This window comes from Eptatretus burgeri, chromosome 3, assembly GCF_056783735.1.
Source record: "Eptatretus burgeri isolate ZD-2024b chromosome 3, Ebu_testis_v1, whole genome shotgun sequence".
Taxonomy (NCBI): Eukaryota; Metazoa; Chordata; class Myxini; order Myxiniformes; family Myxinidae; genus Eptatretus; species Eptatretus burgeri.
In genome coordinates this window covers 61,682,569-61,696,988 of record NC_140963.1, presented here as the reverse complement: position 1 = coordinate 61,696,988, position 14,420 = coordinate 61,682,569, and the positions used below count along the sequence as shown (strand labels likewise).

At 45.0% G+C, this 14,420-nt stretch overlaps 1 protein-coding gene across 2 annotated transcripts in view; it reads right to left on the bottom strand.

Annotated features, from left to right (window-relative positions):
* The window catches only part of LOC147030036 (SHC-transforming protein 1-like), a 61,446-nt gene extending 51,925 nt beyond the window's left edge, over window positions 1-9,521 (bottom strand). Inside the window, exons 1-3 of one of the 2 annotated variants that reach the window (XM_085873706.1) lie at window positions 9,242-9,521; window positions 4,363-4,626; window positions 3,646-3,716 (exon numbers count right to left, since the gene is read on the bottom strand). In XM_085873706.1, coding sequence (XP_085729832.1) covers window positions 3,646-3,716; window positions 4,363-4,626; window positions 9,242-9,472 — 566 coding nt within the window. In that variant the 5' untranslated portion in view covers window positions 9,473-9,521. The remainder of the gene's footprint in view (window positions 1-3,645; window positions 3,717-4,362; window positions 4,627-9,241) is intronic. The other variant, XM_085873707.1, reaches the window with a different exon arrangement.
* Window positions 9,522-14,420: the final 4,899 nt, after the last annotated feature.

Genomic DNA, 14,420 nt, shown 5'->3' with positions numbered 1-14,420 from the left:
CTCTCTATATCCACCCGACCTAACCCACCCAGTCGCACCCAACTGTTCCGAGACTGTCTTTTGCAACTGATAAAGTGGAGAGGTTTATAGCAAGCCTAGACTCTGATTCTGCAACTGGACTGAATGGAATCAGCTTACGTGTCCTAAAAACCTGCTTCTCTGCTGTTGTACATCCTCTTTCTGCTATTTTCATTCTATAATTTTCCCGAGGTCATCTACCATCTGCTTGGAAATCAGCGAACATCACTTCATTATATAAAAGGTGCAAAAACCGATCCCCTTAACTACAAACCTATCAACTTCCTGCCAAACATCAGCAAGGTCATGGAATCTATCATCACAGTTGAGATGAAATCCTTCCTTTTCTCTAATGGCCTCATCTCAAATCACAACTCAGATTCAGACCAGGTCACTTCACCTTTGACATGCTGCTACAACTCTCCCAACAATGGATGGAGGTCTCAATGTCGGACATGAGATCAGGGCCATCTCAAGCAATATCTCGAGCTTTCAATAGTCTGGCATCCTGTCTTCATCTCCAAACTCTTTGCCTATGGCATCCAAGGCCAACTCCACAGATGGCTTATTGATCTACACTGCTCTCGTTGCAACGATGTGACTCTCAACAGAATTTCATCTCCTCTCCCTGTTAAGGCTGGAGTGTCTCAAGACAGTGTTCTGGGCCCAGTCATATTCCAAATCTTCATCAATTATCTCTCTGACTCTGGAAAATCCCCTTTATCTATTTTCTGACAACACCCTCTGCTGTGACATCCCTCATCCTTCAGATGGGCATGCTGAAGCCTCTTTCCTCTCTTCAGACCTTCACAAAATTACAATCTGGCCAAATACTGGAATATGTCTTTCAATCCTGGCAAATCTCACTCTCTCACTCTCTCACTCTCTCACTCTCTCACTCTCTCACTCTCTCACTCTCTCACTCTCTCACTCTCTCACTCTCTCACTCTCTCTCCAGAAAGGATTGTCTGGCAACCCCCCACCCCCCTCCCCTCCCACCCAATTCACTTTCTTAACAATCCTCTTGAGGAAGTTCAGTCACTCAAACTCCTGTGTCTCACTATCAGCCATGAACTTTCTTAGACAAACAACATTTCAAAGTTGGCCTCCAGGGCCAGTCATTGACTGGGCATCCTGCATTGTACAAAGTCCTTCTTTGGCATACATTTACTCACAGGGCCTTCATCTACAGCCTGATGGAGTACTGCTCACCCCCCTGAGCTGGCACCCCTGCCTCACACCTTGCTCATCTTATTGCTGTGGAAACAAAGGCCTTCAAGATTATTGGGATCTGCTGCGATGAAACTGAGTCTATGGGCCTATCACTTTGGCATCACAGACAGCTCAGTGGTATCTCTGTCTTCTACCACCTCCTTTCTGGTCTTGCCTCTGCTGGTCTTTCCGTGCTTTCTCCCTCCCTGCTCCCAGCTTCTGCAGGGCACACATGGTCTACCTTCAACCCCCTTTTGGTCAAACTCCCAAAATCCAGAATCACTACTCACCTACACTCATTTGTTCCTCTTTTTCCAACCTGTGGAACCAACTTCCACATCCTCTTCAATCTCATTCTTCCTTCAGTCTTCAAGACAGCTGTTCACCACCATCTCAGATCATCCCTCATCAAAAACCATGATCTTTTTTTTTTACCCCTGTTACCTCTCGCCCCCACCCCAACTCACTTCCTTCCTGCCAGTTCACTTATCTATTCATTTTGTCCACCCCATGCATCTTCCCATATTGCTCATTCCTCCCCATACCCATGATTTGTCCAAGTCTCCCTCTATTTTTTCCCTTCAACCCTGCTGTTGGTATGTCTGTCTATCCCTCTCCCTCTCCCTCTGTTTCCTTTTCTTATGATCCATCCTGATCCATTCAGTGTTTTACCACTTCCACGAGCCTTGTTCCTGTATACAAAAAAGGCCCCATAGAATATTTCACATAAAAGCAAGTGCCAGCAGAGGAGACAGCCAGCTCAACTTGGCATCTGAAAGAATGGTTTGCAAAAAAACTGCATGTGAAAGGAACTTGGTGAGAACTAAACACTTAGAGAGAGGCTGGAGGGGAAAAGGGATTGATCTCAGATTGTTCACAGATGCCATTAGCGGTTGGGAATGAGAGGGAAGTATGTGGGAAGCCGAAAAGCGATGACTGTCGCAGCCTTGTCTCGGCTTGTGGGCCATCTTTTATATACAAACGGGATGAGTGGGAAGCTAAATTGAGAAAGTAACTTGAAGGGAGGGCACTCGGTAGAGCGCATACCTCCGCCACATAATGCCTGATCCATGAGAACATATTGGGCCCAATACATTTTTGAAATATCATGCTATATATCGTTTTTGGCCCGATATCTCAATGTTGAAGAATTACTTTAATGTTAAATAATTCTCATATACAGATTCGGATTCCCAATCTTCACCAAAATTTTGGTGGTGATGATCTTCACCAAAATTGAATCAATTCGTTGTGGTCACGCACCCAACCTGCCCACCAAGTTTCATCCGAATCCGTCCACAACTTTTTGAGATATCGTGCTATCTATCGTTTTTGGCCCAGTCTCGCAATGGTGAAGAATCACTAAAAAAATTCTGGTAGTTGGATCTGGATCTTCACCAAAATATAATCAGTTTGTCCTTATCACACACAAAATTTCATCTGGATCCGTCCACAACTTTTTGAGATATCCTGCACACAGACAAACAGACATACTGAGAGGGTTGAAAACATAACCTCCTTCACCTTTGGTGGCGGAGGTAATAATTGAGACAAAAAATACATTGAGAGGATCGGAAAGAGAACGAAGGGCATGGGAGTGTAGGAGTGGGAAGAGAAGGGATACATATGGTAATATGGGAGGGAAATTCTGTGGGGGAGGGGCGGTTAAAAGGGTTAAATCCTGCTAATCTGTGTAAGTAATAACCAAATGGTCCCTTGCACAATATCACTACATGAGCTTGATAATATGATCTGCTGGAAGGAATAATGAATAAGAAGGATAGCTTAACCGTCGCTGCCTTGAGCTTTCTGGTCCTGAATTTGATGGCTTGCAGAATCGGACCAGAACAAAACTTGCTGCCTCGTGCTGATTTAGCAGGAGCACTACACTGTGGTTCTTAAGACGCGAGTTGAGTGTTCCACCTGCGAAGTGGACTTTTTAGATCCCATGGTATTTTTCAAAAAGAAAACAAGCCAAGCCTGTGGGCCAGTACTTCGCTGAATTTCAAATTCCTTCCTTGAATTGGATATCGCATTTGCAACCTTTCTCCTTTTTGGACCGTTCTTAGTCTACACCTGTTGTCGTGGTCGCTTGAGTTGCCATCTATGTATTATTTATGCAACAACAGGGGATGGTGAAGGAAACAAATTGGGAAAAGAAAGGTATGTGGAAAAAAAATGGACTGCAGAGGAATTTAGAAGTGGGAAGGAAAAGAGGTTGGGAGGAGGATCATATTAAATGGAGGAGGACAGTGAGGGAGTTAACAATCGTCCTTTTTGTGTATGCAATATTTAAGGACAACTGAAACTTCGTGAATAGTACAAATGAGCCTCCAACAGTTCAGGTTATCAGCGGAGAGTTGAAACGGAATGAATTCTATCCATTAGACTAATTAATTTGATAAAGATGATAACCTTGTCACTTGTGTCCTTGTGTTGAAATCGAGGGAACGCATTGACTGTAACACCTCCACAGATCCCAGGTACTGCAAAACATGGAGAAAAGGAGAGTGTGAATGTGGGGCGAGAGATTGAGTAGATATGCCTTTGAATTTTTTTTTTTTTAATATCTTACTGAGATGCAATGGAGTTTTTTTGGGGGAGGGGGAAGTTCAGGAGATTTTGGGTGATGTTCCCTTTTCACACATATGTACCATTTTTATATCCATCTCAAGATACCCTGAGGACATCAACAGTCAATCATGAAGAGTGTACTGGCATCAGGTGGAGACCAGACCAAGCAATACAGGCAAAATGATCCCCTCCCAAAATGTCAATCATGAGAAAGCCAGCTGGGTTTTCACTGATAATGTGATAGTAACATGGAAACTCTCTTGAGACGAGCCTGGATTTGAGAAGCTCAGAATCCAAATCTTTCATCGTGCTGCCCTCAGCTGAATTTGAACTCCCAACCTCTGTGTTTCTAATGCAGTGCCCTCACCTCTCGGCAACCACCCTGCTCACAAAATGCACACCGAATGCATTTGATCGACCCAATTAAAAAGAAGATGAAGACATTTTACGCAAACACTTTTAAAATAAATTCACTGTGATTCATACATCAATAAAGTACATATCCACTTGTTGAGTAATTATATATTTTCAACCACATTTTTCTTAAGGTAATCTTACCTTCACCAGGTATGTGATCCCCCCTCCTTGGATGTTCTCCACAGGATGTGGCCAATTGGCAGAGCCACGTGGCTGCCAGTCATCCTCAAACACAGGGCAGGCCTCTGCACCTCGGAGCAACATGGCCACCGTCTCGTCGTGTGCACAGTCGTTGCCTGGAATACCTGAGGCGTCTTGGAATGGCTCACTTTGAGATTGGCCGTTTATTGGTAGTTGTGGTGGTGGTGGTTCTTGCTTTGCAATGTCTGTTGCGCTGGGAGCCTGCTGACAAACCAGCAGAAACCTTTCAACATTTTGTCGCAACAATGGATATGTCTTCATTGTCAAGGTACTATGTCACATTTCAGTAATTTATTCTCCCAAACATTCAGTATAGCTGCTTTAGAGTATGTACACAAGTACTTTCATGCTTTATACAATTTCAAGTTTTTCTCCATTGATAATTATCACATTTTGTAGCACCTCTCCCCATTAAAAGCCTGGTGTTGGCTTAACGGTTAAGGTGGTTGGCTTAAGATCTGAGCTAGGGTCTTGAGTTCGAGCCCCTGTTGTGCCGTTATAAACAACACCAGGTGGGTTGACTCAGCCTGTCATTCTTCCGTTGTCGGCAAAATGAGTACCAGCTTATTGGGAAGAATGAGACCCATCCAGGAATGTGCCCCTTAACTAAGGAAAACTGCCTCAGCAGCCCTTTGTGTCTGAAGATGGGAATGGAGTGCTTCTTCTTCTACTACTACTACACATAAAAGCTTGTTTTTTTTTTTTGTTAATGGAAACACTAAATTAAATATTTATAAAACAAAAATTACAAGGCTTTCCACCCCACTATTGGATATAGGCTAAAAAACTGAATCATCCGTCCAATTGCTTGGTGTCACACAATCATAATTTTTAAAAGTACATGCCGTCAAACTATTCCGCGTAGCTGAGAGGTGAAAGTTGTCACTGCTCTCTTGATGTAAATATATCCTGAAGAGGATACGTTTAAAACCAAGGTATCTGTGAATTAAACGGATTTTATGCAATGATTCGTGCCAACATTGGACCTTTGAACACAAAGTCAACTAAGAGAGCTTCACTGAAAGCAAATATGTATAACATCTGCAGTGAAGCATTGTGGGGATTGGCAGAGGGGGGGAAGATGCTTGCTTTTTGGCAACTTTTACTTTGGAAAACCTGTGCAAGCAGTAAATCGAGAGAAAAATAAAAATGGAGCAAATGAAGGGAAAGAGCAGAATAGAGGAGAGGAGGGAAAGTGGAGAGCTTGAGGGGGAGAGGGGTGGTGGTAGAGGAGAAGAGAGGAAGTGGGTATTTGCGATTATGGTTTCAAACTGTCCTGGGATACCTCAAGCTGTCAATGTGGTGAAATGAAAGTGAAGTGTCTGGAAAGATGCGGTGGTGATGCTTCTTGTTGCTCTTATATACTGTGCTTGGTGATTATCATCAACTTCAGTTTTAGTATATACTACTAATCAATCAATGAGACCCTGTAGTGTTATGAACACCAATATTGTTTTGGACTGCGAGCAAATTGCTCGTGGTTGAAAGTAGTTTTATTTAGATGTTTAAACCAAACGAGTGCAAGTGTGAGTGCAGATCCATTCTTTCATGTTGTTGAGGTTTTAAGTACGATCCATTCCGTCCCAAAACTGGGAAGTTCATGGAACACCTTACCCCACGCGGTCTTTGACAAAAAGGACATGCAAATTTACTGGATAGGCCAGACATTTTATTTGAATCTTGCTGTTCCCACCGCCCTCAAATTTGATTTGTCGAGACGGCGTAAAATTTTGCTCAAGTACTGCTAACCCGGAGGTTTTTGTGAGTGCAAATGAGGCGATTTGTATTCTGTGGTGTTCAAATCTATCATTCAATTAAAATAAAATAGTCAGTTTTTAAGGCTGTAGGAATTTTTATAAAGCATTGCATCGAACGTTTTACCGCCATTGACACACTGTCTTCACACCACCTTATTCAACACGTTTCATTAGTTGTTCATGCATGTTGTTTGTATCCTTTATGACGTCACTAAAAACAGTAAGTTTCCTGTTTGGAAAGATTTTCAATTTTGTCTGACTGCCAGACAGGCAGAAAGAGGAAAACAATGACTTTACTCATGTTCACATGCGTGATCAGGACGACATCTATCTATAATTCCAGGTGTGTGTGTGTGTGTGTGTGTGTGTGTGTGTGTGTGTGTGTGTGTGTGTGTGTGTGTGTGTGTGTGTGTGTGTGTGTGTGTGTGTGTGTGTGTGTGTGTGTGTGTGTGTGTGTGTGTGTGTGTGTGTGTGTGTGTGTGTGAGAGAGAGAGACCGCTGTTTCTCGACAACGACTGGTCCGATCTAATTGAAACTTGCCAGGTATATTGTTTGGGACCTGAGTATGTGCCTTTTCAAGGTTTGATATTAATCGGACAAGTGGTTCCTAAGTTATGGCCATTTATTTACCAAACCAATGACAGACACGTTGCTGCGGCCATTTATTTACCAAACCAATGACAAGACATGTTGCTGCGGCCATTTATTTACCAAACCAATGACAAGACACGTTGCTGCGTAGGCGTGGCCGATGGGGAAAGGGCGCCATTTAGGTACCGTGGCATAGGAGTGGCAATGGTCAATGGCAGCGAATGTCATGGCAAGCAAAGACAGGGAGGTAAACTTGATTTTAATTTGGATTTTAATTAACTCTGTTTGTGTAAGTATCACAGCAGTTGTTACTTCAATGCAAGCGATAATTCGTGGAATGCATGTGAACATTCCGTACGGGCACGCACCACTTCTGGATAGTGATGACACTGTATTCTAATAATTTCTCGATTTCTTATGCGCATTTATAGATAAACACAATCTCCCAATCCAGTTGTCGTTTACGAGAGCGAAGGAACGGCCTGTGTGGTTGTTTCTGACATGTGGTTTGAAAGTTGTTGTTTTTTTTTTGCACGTACGGCCATGCATGTACGGGCACGTACTAGTTCTATTCAATTTGCCCATTTCACAGCCAAAGTACTGCTAAACTGCACGTGCAGGTTCATGTTCCGATTCGTGTTTAAAATATAAAATACAATTTAAATTAAGTTGTTAATTCTTCAATCATAATCTGACATTTGTGAACAGACAGAGTGAACCAATTGCTTAACCCCGCTTCGTGCTTCACGTGGGGGTGGGGGTAAAGACTATTTACAGCTTTTAATGTTGAAAACTCCAATCACATCCTGTTGGGAGTTCAATTATAAGTTAATATATTAGAGACTAAATCTCATTGGTTTAGAACAGTCATGTGCTGGTTTTCTTTGTTTTATGTCTCCCCAGCACTAATTCAGGAATCTCATTCTTTCTTGAGCCTTGAGCAGGATGCTCAACAAACTCGTGGAATGCTGGTTTGAAATGTACAGACAGGCAGGTACAATTGGAATATCTCCATTCTTCTCCTTCTTTATTATATTATTTTATTCTCCTCGTGAACCCACACAAACTCTCCTGTCCTTCTCAACAACTCAAGGTCCTCTGTTTGTCGTATTCTTCAGTGTCTCTTTCAATCCTTCAAGTCAATTCTTACCTTGGGCTGACAGAATAGCCTCGGCCCGAGAAGTACGCACACTCGCCTCCAAGCCTTCCAGCCTGGGTTTGAATCCCGACCAAGCTATAAACTGTCATGCTGATGTTTCACAGGTGTGGTGATTCATCAATGTGTGTGTTGCCCCTCAGGTGGACATGAAATTGGGCATCACACCTCCCAGAATTCGTTTGTGGACGTTAAAGATCCCACAGTGTCCTTCGCGAAAGGTAGGTAAGCTATCGCCGGCACCCTGAACAAATTCAATTCCAAATTCCTCTCCTAACTCGTTATTTGAGCGTCAGGCCTGGCCAGCTGATTCATGAAAGACTTGCAGCAACAACTCCCCCTCCCCTGCCAGCCCCACAAGAATATGGGAATAATTGTGGCTGATAAAGAAAGAGGAAGAAGTCAATTCCAGCTTACTCTTTCATTGATTATAATCAGAATGTAACAAGAAAATCATAATCAAAGTTTACTGAGTAGGGTGCCCATGGTGAGTCATGGGTATTTCCATGAGTGAGAAACAAACTTGGACAAGTCAGTCATCACTCTATCACAGGGTAGGTTTGGGCAGGAATTTGTAATTTGGCCAGATTACTCCACGACAGACACTGTGGGATCTTTAACGTCTGCCAGCTAATAGGAGCAAACGGGACACCCAGCTTAACGTTCATCCAAGCGATGGTATCCTCAGTAGTGCAACACCCGCTGCTTGCCAAGCACCAGGATGACTGTAGTTATGTCGGGTATAAAACCCAGAGTGGGCAGCTCAAAGGTAAATATGTAAGTTCTGAGTTGCGTACTCACATTTGTACCATGGTTCTTCTCCCTCAAAGGTTCAGTTACAGATAAAGACCCTTTTCATTGATGGAAGAGGAAGGTGCATATTGTTTGTTGACATATGACCTGCAGACATAGCACTAATGCAAACAGCTGTTGTTTCCTGACGACAGCCCTCAGGTGTGGTTGTATGCGATCTACTTCTTCACCTGGTCAAAGTTTCAGCAATGGTAGAGTGAGGTTTCATTTTCTGTTTCACTTGAACACACTGTATGTGTATTCATGAAATTGTAAAAGCCATTGATTGCCTGTGTGCACGAGGATTACATTTTGGATACCGAGGCAGATAGTCATGAAAACACTAATTTTGTGATGAGGGCATGTGATGAAAGTGACAATTGTATTTTTGATTTCCAAAGCATGGTAGCGTCAACATTCGAACACACACACACACACACACACACACACACACACACACACACACACACACACACACACACACACACACACACACACACACACACACACACACAGTTTGTACCGTGGTAGCTGCATCTTCGGAATAGTTTCTTTCTTGTTCGGTGATCTCTCCACCAGCCGGTGCCTCCATCATCTGGGTCGGGCATGGCACACCCAAAGCCGGTTGTTGTTGCTCCAGCTCGCCTTCACCCTCGGGGCAGGGAAGCAGTGGCGGCTCCATCACTCCCCAGTGTTCATCCACAGATGTAACAGAATCGTTGCGAAAACGGCTGTACTTTGGACGTTGCAGCATGAGGATTGGTCCTGTCTCTCTATAGACAGTGTTTCCAGGAACACTTGCAAGCTACTCCGCCAGTCGCTCTTCTTTGCGGGAACGACGTCCTTGACTTGCGAGAGCGATCGGATCGTTGACGAAGGCAAAAATGATCAAACTTTGTCCAGAACTGGATGCTCTTGTCTTCACACAATTTTGTCCTTTTTTTTTTTTGGTCCTGCTCTTCTACCACATGGACAATATTTCCATACCGTGAACAGCTCTTTTGTCCGCACGTTGCCACATTTCATTGGGAGTCTTTATAGTACACACAGAGGCATCTGCCTGCCTGGCGTGTTGCCTGAGTGTCCGATATCCAACAAGGGCCTCCGCCCCAGCCCAGGGGATTGCATGACAGTAATGACTCGAGCAGTTATACTGCACAGATCAGCACACAATTGGTTTTGAGATGTGAGTCACTGTCGCCTTCGTGTCAATAACGTTGTCTTCCATAAGCCAAGAACACTTCAACATTTTCACCCACAACAAACAGTTGATGCCACCTTACAGTTGGGAACTTTCTCTTCAATCGGGAGAGTAAATCGTCCACAGTCGTGGCCAAATGTTGAAGAAACAAAGGCAGCTGCACATGGTCACCGCCTTGCCAGATCTTGAGGAGGTACAAGCCCTGGATTCTCCAAGGGGGTGGGACGGTTAAGGACGGGACTGTTTGTTGCAGATTAGTCTCATGTTTCCCAAAGCAGGCAGCTGGAATGCTTATTCCACATGGGAGGAGAGGCGGTCCATGGCATAATGGACATGAAAGGTTTCTAATTCCCTTGTTGAGGAAGAACTGTGGAGCAGTGAGAATATGGAGGATATATTCTTTTTCGGTCAGCTGGCCAAACTGTTTTGTCCAATCCGAGGTGATTGATGTGACCATAGGAGTGGGAGGGAGGGGAAGGATGGTGGGATGTATAGAGGGATCACAAGGATGTAGGCGATATGCAGAGGGCGCAGTGAAAGCTGGTATTGGATGAAAGCAGGGAAGGGCCCTGGCCACAAAAGGGACAGTGCAATGAGAATGCTTTTACTGTACAATACCTCACTGCTCACCCCTGGCAACAGCATTTATTGGCCCAATGTGAGCTGCTTTTTTCCCCTTGCCTGTAATCGATCCCCATTACATTACTGGTCTAATCTCTGCACTCTATCAAATGCTTTTGCACTTTAACCCCCCTTCCCTGTCTCTTTTTGATCCTCCTCCTTTTCCCCCAGACTCTTTCTCTTACATCTATCACTTTTGATCTGATCTTCCACTTTGCGTCACCCCCCCTCCCTCACCTGACCCACCCGCCCCCCAACCCAAGCCATAACCGAAATGTGGCCTTGCAAGGATTTCTCGTAACATCTGATAGTCCCATCACAATAAACCGAGATTTGTTTATTCATTAATTTTGGAAAGGATGCAGCAAGTGCCTTTTGACTTTCGCCATTAAATGCGCTACTCTTGTGAAAGATAGACTGTGGGGTCTTTCTGTAGCATGAGACAGTTCGTTTGACATGTGCAGATGGCATGCTTCTGGTTGCCATGCCCCCTGCTGCAACTACACCAGAAGCTGTTTCGTATGCATGCGATTCGGCTGGGAATCAAACCCAAAAGCAGGCAACTCGGAAGCGAACGTCCTGGCAATGTTGCAAAATGTATATCATACACGTGAGGTGTTCAAAAAGTTCTCAGAACGAGGTACTCACAATAGTTCAAGAAACGCCAACGTTTACAGTAAATGTTTACATTTTACAATTAATGCAGTGCATCACAACCAAGGCCTTCAAGATCATCGGAATCTCCCGCGATGAAGGTGATCGTCTATGAGCCGATCACTTTCCCATTGCAGACAGCTTGATGGTGTCTCCGTACTCTGCTCTTTACGTGGTTTGTATCCCCCCCCCCTTCCCCCAGGGTTCTGCAGAGCTCACACGGTGCAATATCAACCCCCCTTCTGGTGAAACGACCAAAATCCAGGATCACTGCTCACCTCCACTCATTCTTTCCTTTTTTTTCTCCCACCTGTGGAACCAACTTCCACAGCCTCTTCAATCTCATTCTTCTCTCCAGATTTTCAAGACAGCTGTTTAACAGCATCTCAGATCATTCCCTATCCAAAACCATGATCTTTTCCACCCCCATTAACTCCCCTCATCCCTTCCCTCTATTTTGTCCTTCAATCCTGTTGGTGTTTTCCCCCTCTTTATACTGTTGCTTTTGCATCCTGATCTAATCAGTGTTCTCGCACTTCCACTATCGTTGACTTTGTTTACAATTGTGTTTTAACAATATAGGTGCATATTTTTTTTCTCATATATATATATACACACACACACACACACACACACACACACACACACACACACACACACACACACACACACACACACACACACACACACACACACACACACACACACACACACACACACACACACACACACACACACACACACAGTTACGGATTTCAGAATCCGATCCGATAAATGCATACCAACATCCAGGTCCTCAAATAGTTATTTCCCTAAATGCATGTCCAGGATAGGCCCATCCCCATGTCTGGTGGGATTCTAAATGTGATGCATTGAGAAGGGTAAAGAATAGATCCCCTCTCTTATGGAAAGCTTTTTCTCTTTACGACAGACACATTCATGCACGTGAGATAGCCGTTTCCTTCACCGATGCCAACGCCCGCCTTTTTCCATCAACGTTCACCCCCGTTTCTTTCACTGACGCCGAGACCCGCCTTTTTCATCGACGTTCGACACCCTGTTCCGCAGCTCTATGGATGCTAACTAGCTCCTATTCATATTGGGCTGAACAGTGAGGTGATAATTGTTGTTGACGTTTTATGAGCGCTTCACGTTTTCACTCGGTTATTCTGACAAATGGCTGCTTTTTGCCATTCGTCCAGCACTGCAGACCTGGCATCGTAAGTGAGGAATAATCACGGGACGTGCAGGTTGTAACGGTGCGCAAGTGGGGAGAGGTGGATTTGGGGGGAATCTGTGCCGCCGAGACAGGCCACCTATAAAAAAGAGGGAGAGGTCCGTTCTTGGTGTGCAGCGCGCACGTTCGGGTCAGTCGACAACGAGTGAGTTGGCGGGTCAGTCGACGAGTCAGTTCGTGAGTCAGTTGGCGATAGCTGGTGGCAGTTCTGATGGCTTCGTTGGTTCCAATCAGACAGTCGGTTCCAGTCAGATGGCTGCTTCGGCGGTTCCAGTCAGACGGCTGCTTCGTCGGTTCCAGTCAGACGGCCGCTTCATCGTTCCAGTCAGAGGGCCGCTTCATCGTTCTAGTCAGACAGCTGCTTCATCGGTTCCAATCAGACGGTCGCTCTTGGCGTACCTGTTTCTTGGGGGTGACGTCGACAAGCGTTCAAGCCTGTTTGCGAGTGAGTGCACCGCAAGGCTGGGTGCTGGCAACGGACAAAGCACGCTCACACATTTCAGGACGTTTTTGTTTTACGGACGATTTCTCTTTGGTGAACGAAATGGTTTCCCCTCCCCCCCCTCAATGATCTGCTGGGTACCCTTGTCTGTGTTTAGTTAAGTCAATCCCCGAAAAGCATCTGTTTTTTGTCTCTTTTCCTATCACTTTTATTGATTTTGCCTGATTAATTATTTATTTGCTTGCAATTATTTTGATTAATTTGGAATTTATTTATTTTTACCTCAAGTAAATAAAAAGTTCATTTTATTTATTTATTTTCTTATTGATAAATTGCTTTGTTGACATTCCAACCTGTCCGTGCTTGTCCTTTCCTTCCATTGATCCAGCATTGTCCGAACCTAGATAGACTGGGAGGTAATTACCACACGACTTGACCAATAATAGTCGGCATGCACCAGTGGTTAAACGCTCGGCCGCCCTAATTAATATCGAATCAAGATAATATTGGTGCTTTGCTGAGGGCGCGCTCCCCGTTCAGGAAACCACGTCACTTCTAGTTAAACGGCATAATTAGACGGTGGACACTGGAACTCCTGGTTAACTGGGTGGCGTTCGTGGTTCTAAAGAAACCCCATGTACTACAAAGTTAATTGTGAGCGGTGGCCCCAGGTCCGGCTCTTCTGAGGACAAACGGGGATTAACCCCCCTCAAAATACACACGGTACCCGTGGCCGGAACAATATATATTGTTACGGTTCTAGGAACCGTATGCATACAAACATATAGTTGCCCCTAAGTCAGTTATTCCATTAAGTATATGTGTAGATAGAACCCGTCATTGTGTGTAGTGGGAAAGCACAAGGAGGTGCGTTGCGATGTTTTTTTAGTTAGGTTTATAAATCATTTCTCCCCTTTTGTTTGCTACTCTCGCATGGACTGAACAAACGCTTGTTCGCCTCCTCGCCCAACCGGCAACTCGCTGTCTGAGGCAAAATCTTCTTGCAGTAGTTCCTTTTTGCCGAGTCCGCACATGTGGAGTGGGTGGGCTTCCCGCTAAGGCCGAAACCCCGCCCAGAAAGGGCGGACCCATAGAAGCCCCGTCCAATCAAGGTGGACAGTGACGTCAGCTTCACCAAGGCCCTTCCCCGCTCAGGGAGATCAATAAATTACGAAGTGTGCTGAGAGAGTTGGTCGGTTGAGGAGCGTTGGGGAGCTGAGAGATTTGGTAGAGGGAGCGTTGGAGTAAAGAGTGTTGGAGAAAAGAGCGTTGGAGAAAAGAGCGTTGGAGTGAGACAGTTCGTCGGCTGGTAGCAAAAGAAAGGAGGAAGCCTTGATCCCTGCCTCGGACTCCGCTCAACTCGACTCGGGCTCCTTTGCCAACACGGTCTCCACGCGGGCGGCCGTGGACTGAGCCACACGACCATTGACAGGTGCCGCTCCACGGAGCATTCCTTTCCCCGGAATTCAGGTACCGAGAACTGTGACCTCAACTCCCTCCCTCCCTGGCTGCAAAAGTCCTTTGCCATTCAACTGCGTTGATTTTGT